Raw genomic sequence first — 20,056 nt, forward strand, 5'->3', positions numbered from 1 at the left:
GGAAGTGTCATCCTTTCCCCCATCTCCCTATCCAATGTCACCACATGCAACAGTGGGCAGGTAGGATGTGTGTTGTTGCTGGAGATCACCATGACAGAGGGCAGGGGTTTAAGAAGGGGGGCTGCACAGCGGCACTGAACCAGACTTGGCACAACTGGATTGTGGGGACTCTCTCCTGTCTCCGTAAAGGCACCGGACATACTGGATTGGCCCCGGAGTATTGGTCAGTGTCAACCTGGTCTTTGTTAGCTGTAATTCTATGCAATATATACTTTGAAATAGGCTCAACTGAATAAGTGGAATGAATGTCCAGGTTAATATGACTAGAATCTGGGGACTTTACCAAAAGGAGTGAAGACTAGAAAAGTACCATACAGAGAAAAATATTATAGGATTTCAAAACAGGACTACAAAATAACTAGATAATCAATTGTGATGATCCTTTTAACTGTTTTTCCTAATTCACTAATGTCCCCAAGCAATAATCATTTTTAGTATATACTGTATATACAGTGTGTTTGTATATATATAAGGTTATGATTAATTTCACTGGTTGCCTCTCCCTTTCTGGTGCTTGTAGGCAATTTTGAGGATAGAAACAGAGAACACAGAGCAAAAAAAAAGGCACCAAGAGTAGAAACAAAGGGGAGAGTGGCACAATAATGAAATAGGGAGAAATCACTTGGAGGCCAAAGCTATTAAGACAGCTATTCTCTTTCAGAATAATTTCCTTTAGGTCCCCCCCCCCCCTTGGTTCTCTTCCACATTGGGTTTGTATGAAAATGAGTCTTTCTGAGAGGCACAGGTGCATTGTGAGTCTCTGCTGATTATATTCTGGACTTGTTTCTGGTTTGGATTGTTGTATAATACACAAATTAGTATAGTATTATTTGGGGCGAGCTACAGTGACTCATCTTATAATTGTATTGGTTTTCATAGTGGTATATAATTTGGTAATTAAGTGGAAAGTTTTCCTCATTCCTTCCCACTTTCCTTTTCTCTTGGCTATTTTCTTTCTCTAGACTCCTCCTAACCTACTTTTTATCCACTCTGTTTCATCTACTTAAGGCAAGATAGGAGCAGACAACAGTGGCCTTGTTAACTAACATGATTTAAATTGAAGACACTATAGATTTAAATTGGGATTAGTGCTTCCTGCATGCAAAACATGTGCTGTCTTTATTGTGAGTGTGGAAGCAGTAATGATTCAGTTGCAAAATGTTCTGCATATGCTCAAAGGATCTTCAAACATTTCTTCTTAAGAACTCTCCAAAGGCTTCATTCACTCACTGGTTGTTGTAATTATACATGTATTGCTATACTAACAATGGATCAGTCTCTTCTAAATGAAATACACAATTCCTTTATAACTTTTAAGAAACAAGGCTTTTAAAGAAATAGTATAATATATATGTTAGGAAAGAAGAGATGTACACAAGTGATCTTAAAAGGTTTTAAATATTTTAGAATTAGCCATTCCCAGGAAACAATCATTATGGGTTTTGTAATACATCTGAAAAAGTTCTAGGTTCCTGTGCTGAAAACCCAAAAATGGCCCTCTTGAAGAAAACAACATACACCTCTAGATTCAACAATGAAAACTACCATGCCATACTCTCATGATGTGTCCCCAAAGTAACATTTTAAATAGTGACTTAAACTAATGATAACTCAGCTAATGAAACCATTTCAATAGCTGGTGTTTCCCCAATTTCTAGAATGGAATATTATCTAATACTTTTTCAAACTTTGTTTCAAAATGCCAAGGGAGTTTCCATTTGTTTTGAATATAACCTTAGACAGTCATATTGTACCTAGGAACTGAAAGATGATGTGAAAAACAGTTACATCATTACATAATAGTCTTCCAAACTCAGTGTCAGTTCTTGTTCCAGACCCCATGCTATGAGGCTTTGTTGGCTTTGTGTTTCTTCCATACTATGATTGGCAATACAAGTATCTCTATCAGTTGGTGATGTGTTTAAAACCAAAGAATCCAATCAGTTATTAAGCCCAAACTGATTTGAAGTTCGCCATCTTATTACAGACTATGGATGTATGCACACCAGAACCATAAAAATGACAAAAAATTTTATTGACTGATGAAAAACTAGATGTAGCATTAGAACAAACTAAGTTTTGAGCAGCACTGTAATATTAGTTTCCAGCTTCTCTTCTTTACACTAGAAGTACAATAGACTCAATATTCAGATTAGTCAATTAAATTTTACTCCCAATCCCCTCCCAAAACTGCATAGTTAAGCAGTAAGTACAAATATACATTTCTGCAAAACCCTGAAGATTTCTTTCTTTTGCTCCACAATGCAAATGTGATCACCTGCACTGGTCAGACTCTGAATTTCTCTTTCCTTTTCTTCCACCCTGTACACACACACACAAAAAAAAAGGGGGGGGGTGACAAATGTTATCAAAAGTTGAGTATCAATAGAATATAAAGCATTCCCCACATGAACAGGATGCTTGCAAAAAAGTGCTGGCAGTTTTTCTTCATCGCTATTGCTTCTCACAAAGTTGATGAGGAAGGAAGCCGCTCCTTCCAAAAATGAGTGTATTCTCTCTACAGGTTTTCTCTAGAAAGAAGAATATGGGTCTTTGAAGGAGTGGAAAAAGAAAGGAATCAACCATACTCTCCTCAGATTTACATAGGAAGTAAGCAAAGTAAGATTTGCATAGGAAAGTAAAGGAACATTGACCGGATCAGGGAGGAGTACTGTCGGGTGGATGAGTCAATGCATGGAAGTTTCAGATGAGATTATATTATCCCCAAATACTTGGGTAGTAATTCAACTACTATCCATTCATCAGCAGAACGAGGAAGGGGTAGTTTGCACTAATTCCCCATTCCCAACACATCTTTTCTCAAATTTGCAATGGATAATCAGAGGGGTCCTCTAACTGGGTCTGTCTACACAGTTTGACACCATTGCCATAGCTCTATCCTATGAAATCCTGGGATTTGTACTTTGGTGAAGCAGCAGCACTCTGGCAGAGAAGGCTAAAGATCTTATAAATATAGCATTGAACCATGAAAGTTAAAGTGATGTCAAAATGACTAAATTCTACAGTGTAAATGCACCCATTGTGTGTGAGTGTTGAGAGAAGACTGCAGTGAGGAGAGGGAACTGCCACCTCTGCATTCTGACTATGGGTGTCTTTCATCAGCAAAAGAAGCTCCAGGCACCTTTTATTGCAGATTAATGTAGACACAGACACAGGACTGAGTGGATGCAGATAAAGATCACTCATAAAGAAAAAATCTATACAGCTCTGGGATAAAAAGCATCCATGATGCAATGAGTGGCATTCAGTACACTTAACATAAAGAGGAAACTATTAAAGTGTGCTTTAAAAGCATACTTTCAAAGTACAGAAAAGATGCAAGAAACTTTTTGATCATTTCCATATTTTGAAAATATGCTTTTAAAGCACACTTTAATACTATTAAGAACAACAAAGACCTAGACCCTAAGGATACTCACTGAAGAAAACTTATCATCTCTAACTCAGTTTGGGACAATTTTCTCTCATCCCAGCAATTCTCATAATCCAGACTGAGGAGGACTTCTACAACTTCTCAAAGATATATAGATGGTTACAGAGATGTGAAATAGCCGAAGAACCCCCCACTTCCCTTTACCTTATCCCCTCATCTTAGGATTTAATATATGAATTATCTTTTTAGTTACCTGATATTTTGTTAACTCTGCTTGAAGTAGTTTCACTTTAGATCTTTCTTGCTCCAAAGCAGCATGAAGAGTGGTAACCTTAAAAAGAAAGTGGTCAACAGTTGCCTTGGTCTGACAAAGGTTTTAAAACATACAAGTAATATTTTAAAGAGAATGAAGTCACATGTCCTATTAATCATTAATGGAAAAAACCAATGTCACTTTGAATATTATATTTTTGCCTCAAAATCTGAGTTTAATGAGCTAATTGCTCATAAAAGTGAAGTAATATACTTGTCACACATAGTACAAGTTATCATAATATTTTGACAATGATTGAAAGTCATATAAAATAACCTCTCTAAAGAGAAAAATGAAGATGTCAGCTGTCTTTACTCCTAAAGGATTGAACTGCTGTTCATGACAAATGTTCAGAAAACTGCAGCAGTCTCTGCAAGCTGACACTAAAGTAATAGAAAAAATAGTACTGCAAAAAAGCAAACTCCCAAATAAAATGCTGAAAATATGTGCCGAGGTATTTTTTCCTGTTTTATGTATTTTGAATTAATTTTAGATAGATTTTACTCTAATTTTTACACATAGGAATAACAACAGTCTCAAATAATTTTTCAGAAAATGCCGGATATAGTCATGAAGACTATATTGCAAGATGAAAATAAATAACTGTTTAAATCAAAGCTGTGCAAATAGCTGCCAAACATCCACCTTTTAAAAACCTAAGGGTGCTTTTGCCCTTTTAGGAAGCATGACAAATAGGTTCACTGTTTTCACCTCCTTCCATCTCTTCCAGTTGTACATAAATGGAATACAAATGTGGACGCCCAGGAAAAAAAGCAAGAAAATTGAGATCTCATCCTTGGTCTTATTCTCCCAGAAAAATGGGGGGACGGGATGACCCTTGGGTTAAAAACTCAATAAAAAACAATCTAATGTTTTCTTTTAGAATCATGAATATTTAAGACAAAATGTTCACTTATTCAGTACCTCAAAATTATTTCTAAAAACTGTTAAAGAGGAAGAATTCTATGTAAGGCTATGTCCAGTATCAGATCATTATAATAATTACAATTGAGGAGAGGGCAAGTTTGTTTTCTCCTGCCCTGGAGACTAGGACAGGAAGCAATGGATTCGAATTGCAGGAAAAAAGATTCCACCTAAAGATTAGGAAGAACTTCCTGGCGGTAAAAGCTGTTTGACAGTGTAATATGCTGCCTTAGAGTGTCTCCTTCGCTGAAGGTTTTAAGCAGAGCCTGCATGGCCAACTGTTACTGGTGCTTTGATTGTATGTTTCTGTATGGCAGGGGTTGAACTTGATGGCCCTGGTGGTCTCTTTCAACTTTATGATTCTATCAATCTCTAGCCATTTTCTCAATTTTATTTATGGGAATATATAATGTGTGCTTTTCCCTACGGAGAAGTAGTGAACACCCCCCCCCCCCCAAATATTTTAATCATGTTGGTTTCCTCTGTTTTATTGGGAATTTTACTTGTTCGGGAAAACATTCCATATAGTTTGGGACCTTGTGCAGTAACTCCACTTATAAGAACAAGTAAAAGTTTAAAACATTTTGCAATAATTCTGAAAAAAAAACTTCCTTTAAATATATCAAACATGATACTTTTCAGTATAATGAAGTTACACTGAATGACATTCAAAATTCAATTATTGCAATTTTTGAGTTCTAAAAATTTATATCCAGGAAAAAGGCTATGAAAAAGGCTATGAAAAAGGTCAGGCTACCCCCTGCCCCCCCCCCCCCCCGGGCCACATGGACTCAACATTTCTGTGAATGTTATCTTTATAAAGCTTTTTTTTAAAAAAAAAAACTAGAAGTAATTTTTTTAAAAATCTAGAAATGAGATTTAGAAAAACAGATATAAGTTTGGATCATTTTTGGTTTTGGACCCCCTCCATCCACCACACACACACACAAAATTATTTTACCATGTGTCTGGTCACGGACCTTCCTTTCAAATAAAAATCAACCTCAATATGCTTCTAGCTCAAGAAAATTAAAGGCGTTCATATGCTGTGTGTAAGGGAAGAGATGCAATTTCTAAGTAGACAAAATTACATGGAGAGCTTTAAAACTATATGAAGCTAATAAAATATTGTTGCACCCATTTGTTTTGTAAGGATGCTTTGAGGCTGAGTTTGATTACTAAGAAGTCAATGACTTTAGGGTTAATCAGAATCTATGAATAGAAAAACGATGTACACATACATGGCTTTATGAGGTAGATCGTTCTAAGTTCACTCTGCAAACTGCACTACAACCTATCAATTCATTTACATTTTAACAAAAACTAAATATATACCATTGCTTTTCTAGATCCTTTGCAACATTCCAGTTTTATAAAATATGGCAGAATGAAACAATAATAGTATTCATTATCCATTGTATTATCCAAATGTATACAAAAGAAGGCAGTAAAACATGAGGAAAATGTTTCTACATTACACTGGTATGTGGATTCAACCTGATATTAGGCCTGGTTTTAAAACAGTAACTGGCCATAGCTTTCCTGGATTTCGTTTTTTACCGGGTAGAGTGAATTCAAAGACATATTCATGTAGGTCTGGATCGATATGCAAAGAAATCTTATCAACCCATCTTGAATGTCATGCCTTTGTTCCTGAATGGCCATACTTAAAATTCAACTTGTCACTTCATTACCATACCCACAAGTTTTGCTTTACTATTCACACATACACTCAGCTCATTCACAATTATAAATGTCTATTTCAAAATCAACTGGCTGTGGTGTAATTCTTGCTCCATTTGGATTTAAAAGACATTTTATAAAATGACTGTAGTTCTTTCTTGCAGGAAGAACCTACAGGCTGTTATTGGGATCCTCACTCAAATCCTTCCCCTTAAACTACTTGAATGTCCAAAGATCTATATTGTTCTTTAACATCTGTAGGATACTAGATGCCACTTAACATCTGTATGATACTAAAATTTGTTTCTGGCCTTGCTATCTCTTTCAGTTTTGCTAACTGGAATATTAACTGTAAATTTGATTAATCTAGTTTTTCTGATTGATATTAGCTGCCTCGAACGTTCACATGAATTACAAAATGGCATAAAGTAGCTTCATTTTATACTGTCTTTCATCGCATAATAGTCGCCATTGCATAATAATCATACCCCCCTTTGAGGGAAGGCAAAAACTAATGGGGCAACTACTGTTTTGACACTGAATTCATCACCAGCCCCTTTACCTGGCCTCTTTCCCTCTGGCAAGAGGTAGCCATGCAGGTGGGTGAAGCTTAACCAACTCCTGCAGCTGCACCCTGACAGGGACTATGATTACGCAATGAAAGAAACCCGAGGCTTTTTTCACCGTATAACCCTTCTCCTCTCCCAGAAATGGGTGGGGGGGGATGTGACTATTATGTGATGAAATATAGTATATAACATGATAGACTCTAAACAATGATTGCTATGAGCCCACAATCATTCTCCTCAAACGGAAAGTGTAAATTTCCAATTACTATAGATTTCCCCATTTCTATTGTTTTCCCATATATGTCAAACTTTGTGTATTTATTGGTCCTCGGGCACAGCTTGTAGATGTCAGTGGTAGAAGGAGGAAAGTCCTGTTCCAGAAATAGAATTCTTTCTTATCTTTCAACTTAAATGTCTTTTTTTATCTAAAGAGGTATTTCAAAAATTATAAAATCTTTACCTGTAAAGTCAGCTCATTCTTAATACTCTGAGATTCATCAACTTGAAGTAATATTTCAGCTTTATCTTTCACTGAAACATTAAAAATGATTAAACTACTTTCAGTATCTTCAAAAACGAGGTAGGTGTCAGCAGACAACGCCCCACCCCCCTTTCTCTATATATAGCTTGCTGTATTCAACTTTGCATGGATATACAAAACTGTAGATATAATAGAAGGACTTCTATCCCAAGAATACCACAGAATCTAGAAAATATATATTTTATCAGATATGGATAAATGAAACTGTGGATACTGGTATCATGGTTATGAGAATCATATTGTATTTAAATATTGCCGCTTGGCCTGCTACAATGGCACTTGCAACAAATAAAATATTTTAAAATAAACAATCAAAACTAAGAACAAAGTTTTAGAACACACGCAGAATTAAAACAGTCCTGAAAGCACTGCTTTTAGAGACCAGATGTCTTACAAAACAGTACAATCTTGATGGCCCACTAAACAAAAGATGGAACTAGAATGACGTCCATAACCAAGCTGCCACAACCAATGTGCAATCTCTCCTCCAAGGATACTGAGCACAGAACAGGCTTTATAAACTACTTCTTTTAATATAATATTTCAAAAATGTTTCAAAATGCATTTTCAGTATTCACTATCTAATTAAGAACTTTTTCCTGGCAGATGCAAGCAGCCAACAGAGGAATGGGCCTAACAAATGGTTGAGCATATCTCCAAGGAACTTGTACACATCCTCTGACTAAAGAAACTAACATTCATCCACTGTAGAATTAATGCAGATTGACACCACTTTAACTGCCATGGTTTACTGCTATGGAATCATAGGAGTTATAGTTTTGTGTCTCTGTCAATGACTGCTGGTGCCTCAATATACCACAATTCCCATGATTCCATAGCACTGAGCCATAGCAGTGTCAAACTGCATTGATTCTACAGTGTAGGTAGAAGACGCACCCTAAGTTGGAGTGGATCTAAACAATTGTTTTTTTCTTCAAATTCACCACAATGGTGGATTTTCAAATTTTCCAAGTTACAGGATATAGGCCTCTGAAAACCAAATTGGATGAATGTGTGCTAATACAAGAGCCTCACAAGTGTAGAATAGATTCCAAAATGGGCCATAACAAGCGTTCAAGTGGAATTATCCCAAGTCTCCCCACTTTTACTCTAGTCATCTACCAGGTGTTTCATTGCTTTAAGCATCTGAAAGAAACAAGGAACCTACGTTCTCCAAATAAATGACGCTTAGCAGCAATTGTCTCAAACAACTCAGATATATTGCGATTCCACAGATTATTCAAAACAGCAAGTCTGTCATTAGCATAAGCAGTTGGAATATGCCTTAAGACATTTTAGTGGATTCTGTAGCAGTTATGATTCCCAGCAAATGCAAACCCTGTTATTTAGTAATATGTTCATGACAGAGAGCTTGCAAAGCCCCCTACACATAGACCACCTTCATCCTGACTAGTAAAAAAAAAAGAACAAAAGCACACCATCCTACATTCATACACCAGGTATGCTGACTCAATTGGTATGGGGTGATCTCAAATATATTGGCTAGATGATTTATAGGTTCCACGGGCCTATCAGATACAATCACAACAAACACATTTGTTTTCCTATTTCCCACACCACTTAAACAGATTTAATGTAATAGATTTTTGAAAATAAATGAATTTTAAAGCACAAGATAGTACTCACTTTCACCTTCTTGTAGCATTTTTAACAGCTGTGCATTTCTTGCTTTTACTTCTTTATATTTTGCCTAAAGATTTTAAGAAATCCAATTAAAGTGGTGTACTTAACCCATCTTATTTCAACCCATCTTTTTGTACAGCAAAAAGCTATGCCAACTTTCTATGTAGTAAATCCCAATATGATCAATGGAGCATAATCCCCAGAAAAAGTATCTAAGAATGTAGGTGTTAACATAATAGAACAAATTAATATAATAACAGTGTGATACACTGTCAAAAATTATGCCCAAACTCCCATTTTGGTGGGGGTGAATGTGAAGGGCTTTTTGAACTGTGGGTGGGCATGGCAGAATAAAAAGAGAGAAAAAGGCATATTCAAGTCTACTTCTGGCTCACAATGCAACAAACAAGGAGTTCAATACAGAATTCATCTCAACAATGTTTATAAACAGAAACAAATATTTTCCGATATTTAAGCACACAGAAAATACATGGCTTCACCTCACCTTCGCACATGCTAGAAATAGGACTTTCCTAGGCAAGTTAGTAGAATATACAAAAATGCAAACATTGTCAGTACTTGACCATGCAACTGAAATTACTGTTAGTGTTAGATTCTAATTAATGCATTGAAGAATAAACATAATCTATCAGGTATTTTGCAATATCAATTGGATACAAAATGGAATTCAATGCCATTAAATATTTTAAATCCAAGTTGTTGTTTTTTTAAAAAAAAGATATCGTCAACAAAGCACGGCAAATATGTCCTTTGGATTTTTGCAAACTGAAGGTAAATAGTGTGATGACTAGAATTTTTTTTTAAAAAAAATAGCATTTAATTTGCATGGAACCTGTTTGGAAGCATGTACAAATACTCACAATTATTTTATTAAACTTATGTTTAAGCACCATCCTCTTACAAATATAGGCAATACCTATAATAATTTGAGCTGATGTCCATGAAAAAGGACATAATAAAACAGCTTCTATTTTGGTTAGAATTAGTAAGTTACCTGTTATTCAGTGAAATAGATACATACCTCCCACTGGGTGATTACACTCTTTAACTGGTGGATTTCTGCATCTTTCTTTTCAAGTTCCAGTTTCAATCTTTCTATTCTTCCATCTTTCAAGAAAAAATCCTTCAAAAGAAAGAGCATGTATATAAGGCTGATTCTCTCAGAGTTGAAAGAAATGTAAACCATAGCTCAAAATATTTTCAAATATAAAAATGTACAAAATGACCTTTGAAACCATTGGTACCTCAAACTATTTAATGAATCCTCAGCTTGCTGTAATGTATGATAATGATAAGCAGAGTTGTCAGCACACTTTTGCCCTTTGAGCAATGTAGCTGGAAAGGAAGAGGAAAACCCATCCCATCCACCCCATTAGTCTTTTTTATTCTCTCTGAGCTGAATACAGATGGTAAGTAATCAGGTGACTCTGCACTTGCCCTTGTGACCTGCAGGGCACTGAACATGTGATGTAGCCCCCTTTCCCCAAAGGCAGAATTTGGAAGCTAGTGATAAAATAATTCAGATTTTAGGGTATTTCAGATTTTTGGACTCAACCTGTACTTTGCTTTAGTAGAAATTTAAAGTAACCTACCCCCCACTGAGCTAAAAGAACCCTAGAATAGATTGTGTCATGTTAAGAAAAACAGATGTGATACAAAATAAATTTGAATGGGAACAGAAAAAAAGCAAATCCAGGAAGCATAGTTTTTTTTCAAAACACTTTGCAGATTAAGGAATGCGTTGGGGTCTTTTTGAAGTTTACTTTCTTTCCCCTCAGCTAGCCAATTTTGTCTATTTCTACTGCATTTTTCAAGATAATTACATGAATATTAATTTTAAAATGTCTGTTTAACATACCTGTGTGTGCTCACGAGATGCATTGTTATCCATTCCATTATCTGTGATGTGTTCTCTTCTTTTTTCTCTAACAAGTATTTTATGTACATCCAGGAAGCATAGTTTTTTTTCAAAACACTTTGCAGATTAAGGAATGCGTTGGGGTCTTTTTGAAGTTTACTTTCTTTCCCCTCAGCTAGCCAATTTTGTCTATTTCTACTGCATTTTTCAAGATAATTACATGAATATTAATTTTAAAATGTCTGTTTAACATACCTGTGTGTGCTCACGAGATGCATTGTTATCCATTCCATTATCTGTGATGTGTTCTCTTCTTTTTTCTCTAACAAGTATTTTATGTACATCGTCTTCTAGTCTATTGAAGAATTCACCATCATGCAAGGTGGTATGTGAACCCAGTTCCTGTCAAGAAACCTGTTCTTAATTTTCAGTACAGCAACTGAACAATAAATACTTATTTTCAGGCAGTTTACAAGCATGGTGCTCCATGGCCCACAACTTCACCCATTGGCCATGTTCCATGATATCACTTAACCTGGAGTGGGCTCACAGCAAGAGGTGTCATTTGACCAACAGATATTGCAATAACATTTACCTTCCCCCAATTCAACTTGTTCTCCTATTTCAAAATGGTTGTTAAAATCATCTATGGCAGTGATTCTCAACCAGTGGGTTGGCCTTCAACTCCCAGAAATCCTAACAGCTGGTAAACTGGCTGGGATTTCTGGGAGTTGTAGGCCAAAACACCTGGCAACCCACAGGTTGAGAACCACTGATTTATGGACTTTGGTTGCTTCCTTTTAAAAAGTAGCCAGATTTATAACAATTGAATGAAGTTGTCTTGACTGAAACAAATCTCATGTTTGGACAACACACCCAAGAACAGTTAATGTAAAACAGAGGCAACTGTTTCTGAACAGCTGCAGCAGAAGAAAGTGATGGGAATGCTTAAGTGTAAAGGGAGGCTAGGCTCATTCAAGAATTAGATACAATTAACGGTTTCATAGTCTGAAAGCTGCAGAGGCTGAAATGCTTGCACCACAACTCTCTCAGCAGTTAAGCAAAAGAAAGAAAGAAAGCCAGACAGACAGCCAGTTGTGTTGATACTGTTCTTTGAACCATTGGGATTAAGAATACTTAATTTTCTTTTAGGGTGTCACTATGCAACCAACCTGATGATCTATATAGGTCTATAAAACTATCAGTTTCAACTGTGGTAACACATGATTCAAACAGAAAAGAGCACCTATCTCACAACAGCAGAAGGAAGAAAGCTCTTCCCGTATTCAGATTAAGATTATAGACATCTGGTAACATTCCCTGTGGTATGTCCTAACTAGCAGTGAGCACAAAATCATTCAAAACTAAGGTGCATAACAAAGGAAAAAGAAGGGCACCAAAATTAGGAATGAATAAGTACAAACAAAGAACATTGCTACGGAAGGGGTTTTACACCTCGGGGACACATTTTTCTCTCTAGCATAGTGTTTGCTGCAGGTGCTGTATCATAGAGATTATTCATTTTTAGGAAAAAAGTGCTGCTTTTATTTTAATAGCACCAATAAATTCTAACACAGTTATTAACTTTAGTATTCTACAATATAGCTTTATGCCTGCCTGTGTAAGTCCTCAAAACAGAATATACAGTAATACTTATCATACATGTGTCAAAATATGTATTTGCTCAGAGGCAGATGAAGTAATCATTTTTGATAATGAGCAACCATGTAATCTAAATAACTTTTCATGTCCTCTTTGATGATTAATCAAGTACTTACCTCATGCTTTTTGGGAAGGTGATCTGAAACAAAAATGGAGTAACTGATTATATTTTTAAAATTCTTTAGTTAATTTAGTTCTGCATGAAAATGAAGCAGCAATGCTCTAAACTGGCCCCAGATTTAGGTGACTATGTAGATGGGCCCTTCACCTGCATTTGTTCTAAATTACACATATTTATGTCCTGCGACTCCTTTAAGCAGAATCCAATGTTTCATATAAACATTTAATGTAGAATAACATCAAAATCCCATACCTACGCTGCTATCCGATTGAAAATCTTTTAATGACACTGTCAGAGGTTTGTCTTTTCCCTGTTGATTTTTTCTTTTTTCTTTCTTATGCATAGCCTTTGGTGGAGGAGAAGCATTTTCAACATGTTCATAATCCTGTAAAGGAACACACACTTATTTACCTGTCTTCCAAATTTTTTTTGAGACTGGTAGTATACAAACACATCAGTAAATCAACTGAATGAAAGCAAAATGTTTAACAATGTAAGGGGTGTAATGTTGGATCCTGGCCTATCTGGTCCAGGATTCTATACAGTCAGTGGCCAATAAATTATCCCTGACATCAGTACACAAAACCCTTGAATTTTTATCTCAATGTGGATTTCTTTACATTTGCTTGCACTGCCGTTCTCCAAGGTAGAGGAATCTTTTTGAAACAATTTGATGTCATGAGCAAATGTAAATACATCATTACTCCTTTTCATCACCAGATCAAGTTGAAATTCCTGTTTATACAGTATTGTACTTTTCATCAAATTTTAAATGATTTCACAAATTCCAAAAGGACATTCGCAAGCTACCAAAGTAGCTACATTACCCAAAGTTTGGTGCAGAAACACAAACCAAGAATGTAAGTAATATTTCCAACAAAAAACAAATGGAAATCATTGCTCCCCTCCCAAACCAGGGCTGCCATTCTTTGCTTAACATTGAGAAAAACTGAAAAGAAAATACACAAGTTCAAAACATTTCCTGTAGATTAATATGATACCTGATCTTCTTGCTGATTCAGGGTCTGATAAAAACATTGACTGTGTTTTAATCATAATAAAAGTAGGAAATACCTTTTTATGTTCTTCATATTCTAGTTTGCTTAGAAGTAAAGCTTTCTCAAGATCTGCTTCAAACATTTCAGAAGTCAGCTGAAGAAACAGAAGGAAAAGTTATACCTCAATATAGATTTTTATAGAAACATCCTTAATATAACAGCAGAAGTTTATTTTTCAGCTGTGCTTTAATTAGGTGGTTTTCTACCTCCTTTGCTCTGCACTGCAAATCTATGGAGTAAAAGAAATTGAGACTGTACCAACTGTTATGGAGGTAAGAATTAAGAAGACCTAGGCTTCTGTGAACACAGCAGTCACCTTGTGCACATGGCATACATCTGGCATGTAAAAACCTTTCCTGCTACTAATGGCACATACAATTCAACAGCCAGCCTGCACAGAGACTAGCAATGGACAGATTTTGTTTTAGTACTAGACATTTGTAAGCTCTCAACTCAGTTGTTATTCAGATCTACAAAAAAAAGATAGAACTCAGGAAGCTTTCTAAGCCAATTTCATATTCCAAAAATGTGTATTCTCCTGTAAATCCAAGTGTCCTGTCTAAAGGCTGTTTCAAAAAAGTCAACCTTGGTAGTATTGGACCAAATCCAGAATTAAAATAATACAGTCGTCTTTTTGGGAGATATTTGTTTTTTATCCTAGTTTGGGAGGAGATGATGTTTTAAAAGGACAGTTTTGTTGGAAAGTCTTCCCCAGCTTGAATTGCAAATCTCCTCTGAGGGATTCAGGAGGTCATAACACTTGCCTACTACTTGACCTCAAACTTACTTTTCAGTTCAGTATTTCTACTTATAGAATAATAAAAGACAGTTAGCCAAGCATTGTAGAAGCAGCTTTCAGATATATCTAGAGTAGGCCTGCACAGTTGTGACTCTCCAGGTGTTTTGAACTTCAGCTATCACAATTCCTGACCACTGGAGAAGCTGGCTAGGGCTACTGGGAGTTGAAGTCCCAAACAGCTGGAGGGCCACAAATTGTGCAGTCCTGATCTAGAGTGTGGAAATGCTTACCTATATTCACTATACATTTCACTTGTTATTCTTTGGCTTTATAAGTAATATTTCGGCATAGTTATTAAATAATGCACTGTTTTAAATTATCTTTATTAATTACTTCATAAAAATAAGACACACTGCTACATAATGTATCTTGTCTAACATTCAGAATCAGTAATAGGAATAAGTTTAATACGCCAACATAATTTTAGGTACAGAAACAAGACCTGCATTTGTTGAGTTTGTTTCTTTCTATACTAAACACTGTAATCCCAAGGGAATACATTTTGCTGAACTAAGCATAATGCCTTTCAAGGTAAATATGCTCAGCTATATCGGCTATAACCTAATCCTATGTATATTTGTGTAGAAATTACTTCAAATGTTTTATTGGGGGGTTTTTTCAGCCAAAGGGACAAAGATCTATCACTTCAGGTTAAAATCATATATCCATATATATAGATCTAAGCCCAAATAACAATTATGGGTTCATCTCTGATATGTAGGAGTGCACTATTAAGCTGTCTATTCTATAACATACATAAAACTACAGTAATGTAAGATCTTTAACTCAACCAAAAATACTACCTGTTCATCTCTCTGTCTCCACTCTTGCCAGTTTTCTTCCTGAGAGTCTTTTCTCGATGAATTGGTTAATGCTTGCTCAGGCTGAGACAAACCAGCTCCATGTGAAGCTTTCTGAGGAATTTTTTTAAATGCAAGATTTCTGAGCTACAAAACAACAAATAGACAATTTTCAATTTGTGATATGCTAAATATATATACTTGAATGATGATGTCACTTCTGTATTATGGTGACTTTAGTGAAGAAACAGTAACAGTTAGGAAATTATTTATTTAAAAATTTAATAGGCCATCTTTTAGGATCTATTCTTACCATGATGATTTTCAGTATTCACGGTCAAAAATCAGTGTTGAGCCAAAGAAATCACTAAACACCATTGGGGGAAAAGACTAACAAAACCACCAATCACAAACTGCATTTAGCTCAACAAACGAACACACTTTAGATTGCTGAAGCAAAGTGGACAACATTCTGGTCTGCACCACAGACCAAAAAAAGGGGAGGATTACAAGTCATCTGCATCATTTCTATGCAAGTAAAAACACTAATAAGGGAGGATCAAACTACAAACAACAACAGAAGTATTCATTTACTTTATTAGTTCAGTTCATTAGCTTGGCAATTTCCATGTCCCTTCTCTTTGTAGGAAGTGAACTACCATGTCTGCCACCAGAATCTTTGAGAAGCCCCCGGTGGAGTAGTGGGTTAAAGCCTTATGACTTGAAGGTTGGGCTGCTTATCTGCAAGCTGCCAGGTTCGAATCCCACCCAGGGAGAGCGCGGATGAGCTCCCTCTATCAGCTCCAACTCCATGCGGGGACATGAGAGAAGCCTCCCACAAGGATGGTAAAACATCAAAACGTCCGGGCGTCCCCTGGGCAACGTCCTTGCAGACGGCCAATTCTCTCACTCCAGAAGCGACTTGCAGTTTCTCAAGTCACTCCTGACACGAGAAGAAGAAAAAACAGAATCTTTGAGGCAATTCAAAATTAGCATCTTACTACCAAGCAGTTTGATAGTAAGATGCTAAACACATCTAAAGTTCTATCCAAACCTTGTAAGAATCTTTATTATATCTTGTATAGTTGTATATTTCTTGCCTGATCATTGCTTGGCATTTCCTTTTTATGTCCATAAAAACCTGGCACAATTTATTGTTAAATTACATTATTACCTCATTTGCTTCACTCTGCTGCTGTTCCTTCTTTTTCCTTCTCTTTTCTTTTTTCTTCTCATTTGTGGTTGACTTGCTGCCTGATGCTTGGGACTTTCCACCACTCCGAACACTTCTACCTTTCCCAGATTCAGAATCAGATCCACTGCCACTATCGACTTGTAAAAGAGCAAACCTAGATGCCGTAGTAGGCACTGAACTAATTACTGCAGAGGCCATTTTCCTAAAGGATGTAATGAAACAAATCTACAAATCAAGGTGTTTCCTGAAAAATAAAGGAAGAAGTGAGGAAGATGAAAACTGTTTTGCTATAAGAACACTGGTGCATTAAAATTATGCCTAGTTTAATTCCATACAGAGATTTTGAATAATTTGGTCAGAAGACTGAGTAAAGTTATCACATTCTACCAGAGGTGCAGGTAATACGTGTTGAGAGATTTTTCATCCTATTGAGCTGTTCTGAAGAATTCAATGACTGGTATCAGCCCTCATGGACATTTTCCTAACACTGGGAAGTGGTATGAAAAGGATGATATACTGCATTTCCTCACTCTACAGGAGGAAAGTATCTCTCCATTTAGATACAAAAATACTCAAATGTTACTACATCTAAAAGGATACAATGAACAAGTCTATAGCCCAAAGATCACATGGGAGTGTGTTTCCCAAAAGAGGCATTTGCCCAAAGTAGAAAAAAGTTGCTCTCCTGGTGCTGCTCAACTACAACTCCAGTTACATATTCAGCGGAAGGCTAAGAGCTTCTGAGGGATCATACTCTCTCAGCTTCAGAAGGCAATGACAAAGGTCTCAATGAACAAATCTTGATCAAAACCCTGTGATAAATTAGCTTTAAAGTTGCCAAAAGGCAGAAACGACTTGAAGGCATAAGACAGCAACAAAATATGCCAATATTCCAAAACACATCTGGTAACCCAAGCGTTTTGGATAAGAGAAACACAATCTATGTGACAGAGGAGACTTACTAGTTGCACCCCACAGCTGCCCTGTTCAATTGCAGGATCTAAGGCCCCTCCTTTGCTACTGTATAAAATCCAGATTATCTGCTTTGAACAGGATTACATGACAGTACAGACTCATATAATCAATTCAAAGCAAATAATGTGAATTATCTATTTTGATATCTGGATTATATAGCAGTGTAGATGAGGCCTAATAGGCAAAGAAAATGTTCCAGGACAGTGTTTATAATAACATTGACAAAATTACGATCTGCCAACTGCAAAAGGCCACCCTACTGGGATCTGTGTGCATCATCCGAAAATACATCACACAGTCCTAAACGCTTGGCAAGTGTTTGACTTGTGATTTTGTTATGCGAAATCCAGCATATCTATCTTGTTTGCTGTGTCTGACTATGTTGTTGTGTCAATAATAATAATAAAACTAATAATAAATCTTTATTTATACCCTGCCACCATCTTCCTGAGGGGACTCTGGGCGACTCACAGAAGCACTCGCTGCATATAAACAACAATATGTAAATATATACACAATGATATAAGTGTAAAAACAACAATGCACATAAAATCCCACTAATAAAATTGTAAGAATTATAAAAAAATTTCTAAAATGCAGTAGAACCTACGTATAAAACTTCCAAATCAAAGTGCGGAGTGGCACAAACGGTGGGTCATCGAACTGACCATAGATTACACGGGGTCAAAGGCCTGCCTGAAGACCCATGTTTTAAAACTCACCTGAAAGGTTTGAAGAGTAGGGACTAATCTAATTTCTTTAGAGAAGGTTATCCTAGAACCGGGAAGCCACCACCGAGAAGGCCCTCTCTCTCATCCCCACCAACCGCACTTGAGATGGTGGTGGGACCAAAAGAAGGGCCTCCCCAGCAGATCTCAATGCTTGCGGGGGTTCATAGAAGGAGATGTGGCCTTGAAGAAAGGTTATAGGTTCCTAACCTTTAGGTATTTCGGGCTTCAACTTCCAGAATTGGGCAACTCTTGGGCAAGCCGACTCGGGGTTAAGAAGTCCAAAAGAAAAACTTGGAGGTCCAAGGTTTGGAAATTACTGTTTTAGAATAGCTGTTCCCAACCTTTGCTGCTCCGGGTATTTTATTTATTTATTTATTTATTTGTGATATTTCTATCCCGCCTTTCTCTACCCCAAAGGGGACTCAAGGCAGCTTTACATATAACTTTAGCTCCCAAAATCCCTGACTATTGGACAAACTGTCTGGGAGCTGAAATCCAAAAAAACAAACAGAGAACTAAGGTTGAATAAATAAATGCATTTATTATGGTCTCAAACTAGAAGTTGAGAACCAAGGTTGGGAATCACTGGTCTGGAGTAGAGCTTCCCAACCTATGTCCCCTCTAGGTGTTCTGGACTTCAACTCCCAGAATCCCTGACCATTGGAAAGAGATTACTGGGAGAATTTAAGTGTCAAATTTAGTGATTGTTTAAAACAGGTATGGGCCAACTTGGGCCTTCCAGGTGTTTTGGACCTCAACTCCCAGCATTCCTAACAGCCTCAGGCCCTTTCCTTTTCCCCCTCAGCCGCTTAAGCGGCTGAGGGGGAAAAGGAAGGGGCCTGAGGCTGTTAGGAATGTTGGGAGTTGAAGTCCAAAACACCTGGAAGGCCCAAACTGGCCCATGCCTGCTTCAAATGATTCCTTACAGCAATAGTTCCCCAACCTTTGGTCCTCCAAGTTTGGGTATTTCAGCCCCCAGAATCCCTGACCTTTGGCAACGGTTGCTAGGGCTTCTGGGAGTCGAAGTCTAAAGCCCCTGAAGGACTCATGGACCCAAATGCAACGCAGTAGCCTAGAGCTCGTGGATCCGACTGTGAGTGTGGTCTTAGCCTAGAATAGAAAAGAGTCGCTCTCCTGTTGCTGTTGGACGACAACTCCTTTATCAACCTGACATTTAACGGCAGTCCAAGAGCATCTGGGTGGATATATACACCTGCCTATCTCGCTCACCATGAACAGGAATCCTGACTCAGGAAACCTCAAAGAGACGGTTGAGGCCTCTGGAACTGGCGACCCGCGGGGTCCAGACGCTGCTGCCGCCGTTGAGAAGCTCGCGCAGGCGCAGTGGGTGGATGGATTGGGGGGAGCACGGAGGGAGGGGTGCGAAAAAGATGGGACAGCGACGGAACCCGGAGTGCGCGTGCGTGCGTGAGCGAGCGAGCAAACACAAGCTGGCACGGCCAACCCCCCTCCCCCTGCCGAGTTTGTTGTTTATGTCTCAGGTCTCCGCGCCGCCTTACGGGAAGGAGCGAGAGGGAGGGCACTTGGCGAAGGCGCATGCGCGGGGAAGGCTTGTGACGTAGCCCGCGGGGTTAGTGAGGCCGCCATTAGGCAAAAGGAGACGGTGAGGGAGGCGCAGGCGAAGTCGCCATGATTAAATTAATTAAATTAAATTAATAAAATGAAATAAATCAACAGGAGGCGAAGG

At 37.4% G+C, this 20,056-nt stretch overlaps 1 protein-coding gene across 1 annotated transcript; it reads right to left on the minus strand.

The window, feature by feature from the left end:
* Positions 1–2,076: 2,076 nt before the first annotated feature.
* On the minus strand, positions 2,077–19,866 carry gkap1 (G kinase anchoring protein 1). The gene is made up of 12 exons (XM_003216465.3): positions 19,579–19,866; positions 16,622–16,886; positions 15,451–15,594; positions 13,865–13,942; positions 13,043–13,175; positions 12,786–12,808; positions 11,263–11,409; positions 10,171–10,272; positions 9,132–9,195; positions 7,404–7,474; positions 3,708–3,785; positions 2,077–2,382 (listed from the first exon to the last, which is right to left on the minus strand). Exons 2-12 carry the CDS (start codon positions 16,838–16,840, stop codon positions 2,335–2,337), a joined length of 1,107 nt encoding a protein of 368 aa, XP_003216513.1. The 5' UTR covers positions 16,841–16,886; positions 19,579–19,866; the 3' UTR covers positions 2,077–2,334.
* Between the last annotated feature and the right edge of the window lie 190 nt (positions 19,867–20,056).

This window comes from Anolis carolinensis, chromosome 2, assembly GCF_035594765.1.
Source record: "Anolis carolinensis isolate JA03-04 chromosome 2, rAnoCar3.1.pri, whole genome shotgun sequence".
NCBI classification, from domain to species: Eukaryota; Metazoa; Chordata; class Lepidosauria; order Squamata; family Dactyloidae; genus Anolis; species Anolis carolinensis.

Excerpts from the sequence above, each read along its gene's own strand:
- gkap1 (XM_003216465.3), bottom strand. The coding sequence starts at position 16,840 with ATGGCCTCTGCAGTAATTAGTTCAGTGCCTACTACGGCATCTAGGTTT. Across the intron at positions 10,273-11,262 it reads CATCTCGTGAGCACACACAG|GATTTTTTCTTGAAAGATGG; the intron begins GTATGTTAAACA and ends TTTCTTTTGAAG. Across the intron at positions 7,475-9,131 it reads AATGCTACAAGAAGGTGAAA|TGAAAGATAAAGCTGAAATA; the intron begins GTGAGTACTATC and ends TTAATGTTTCAG.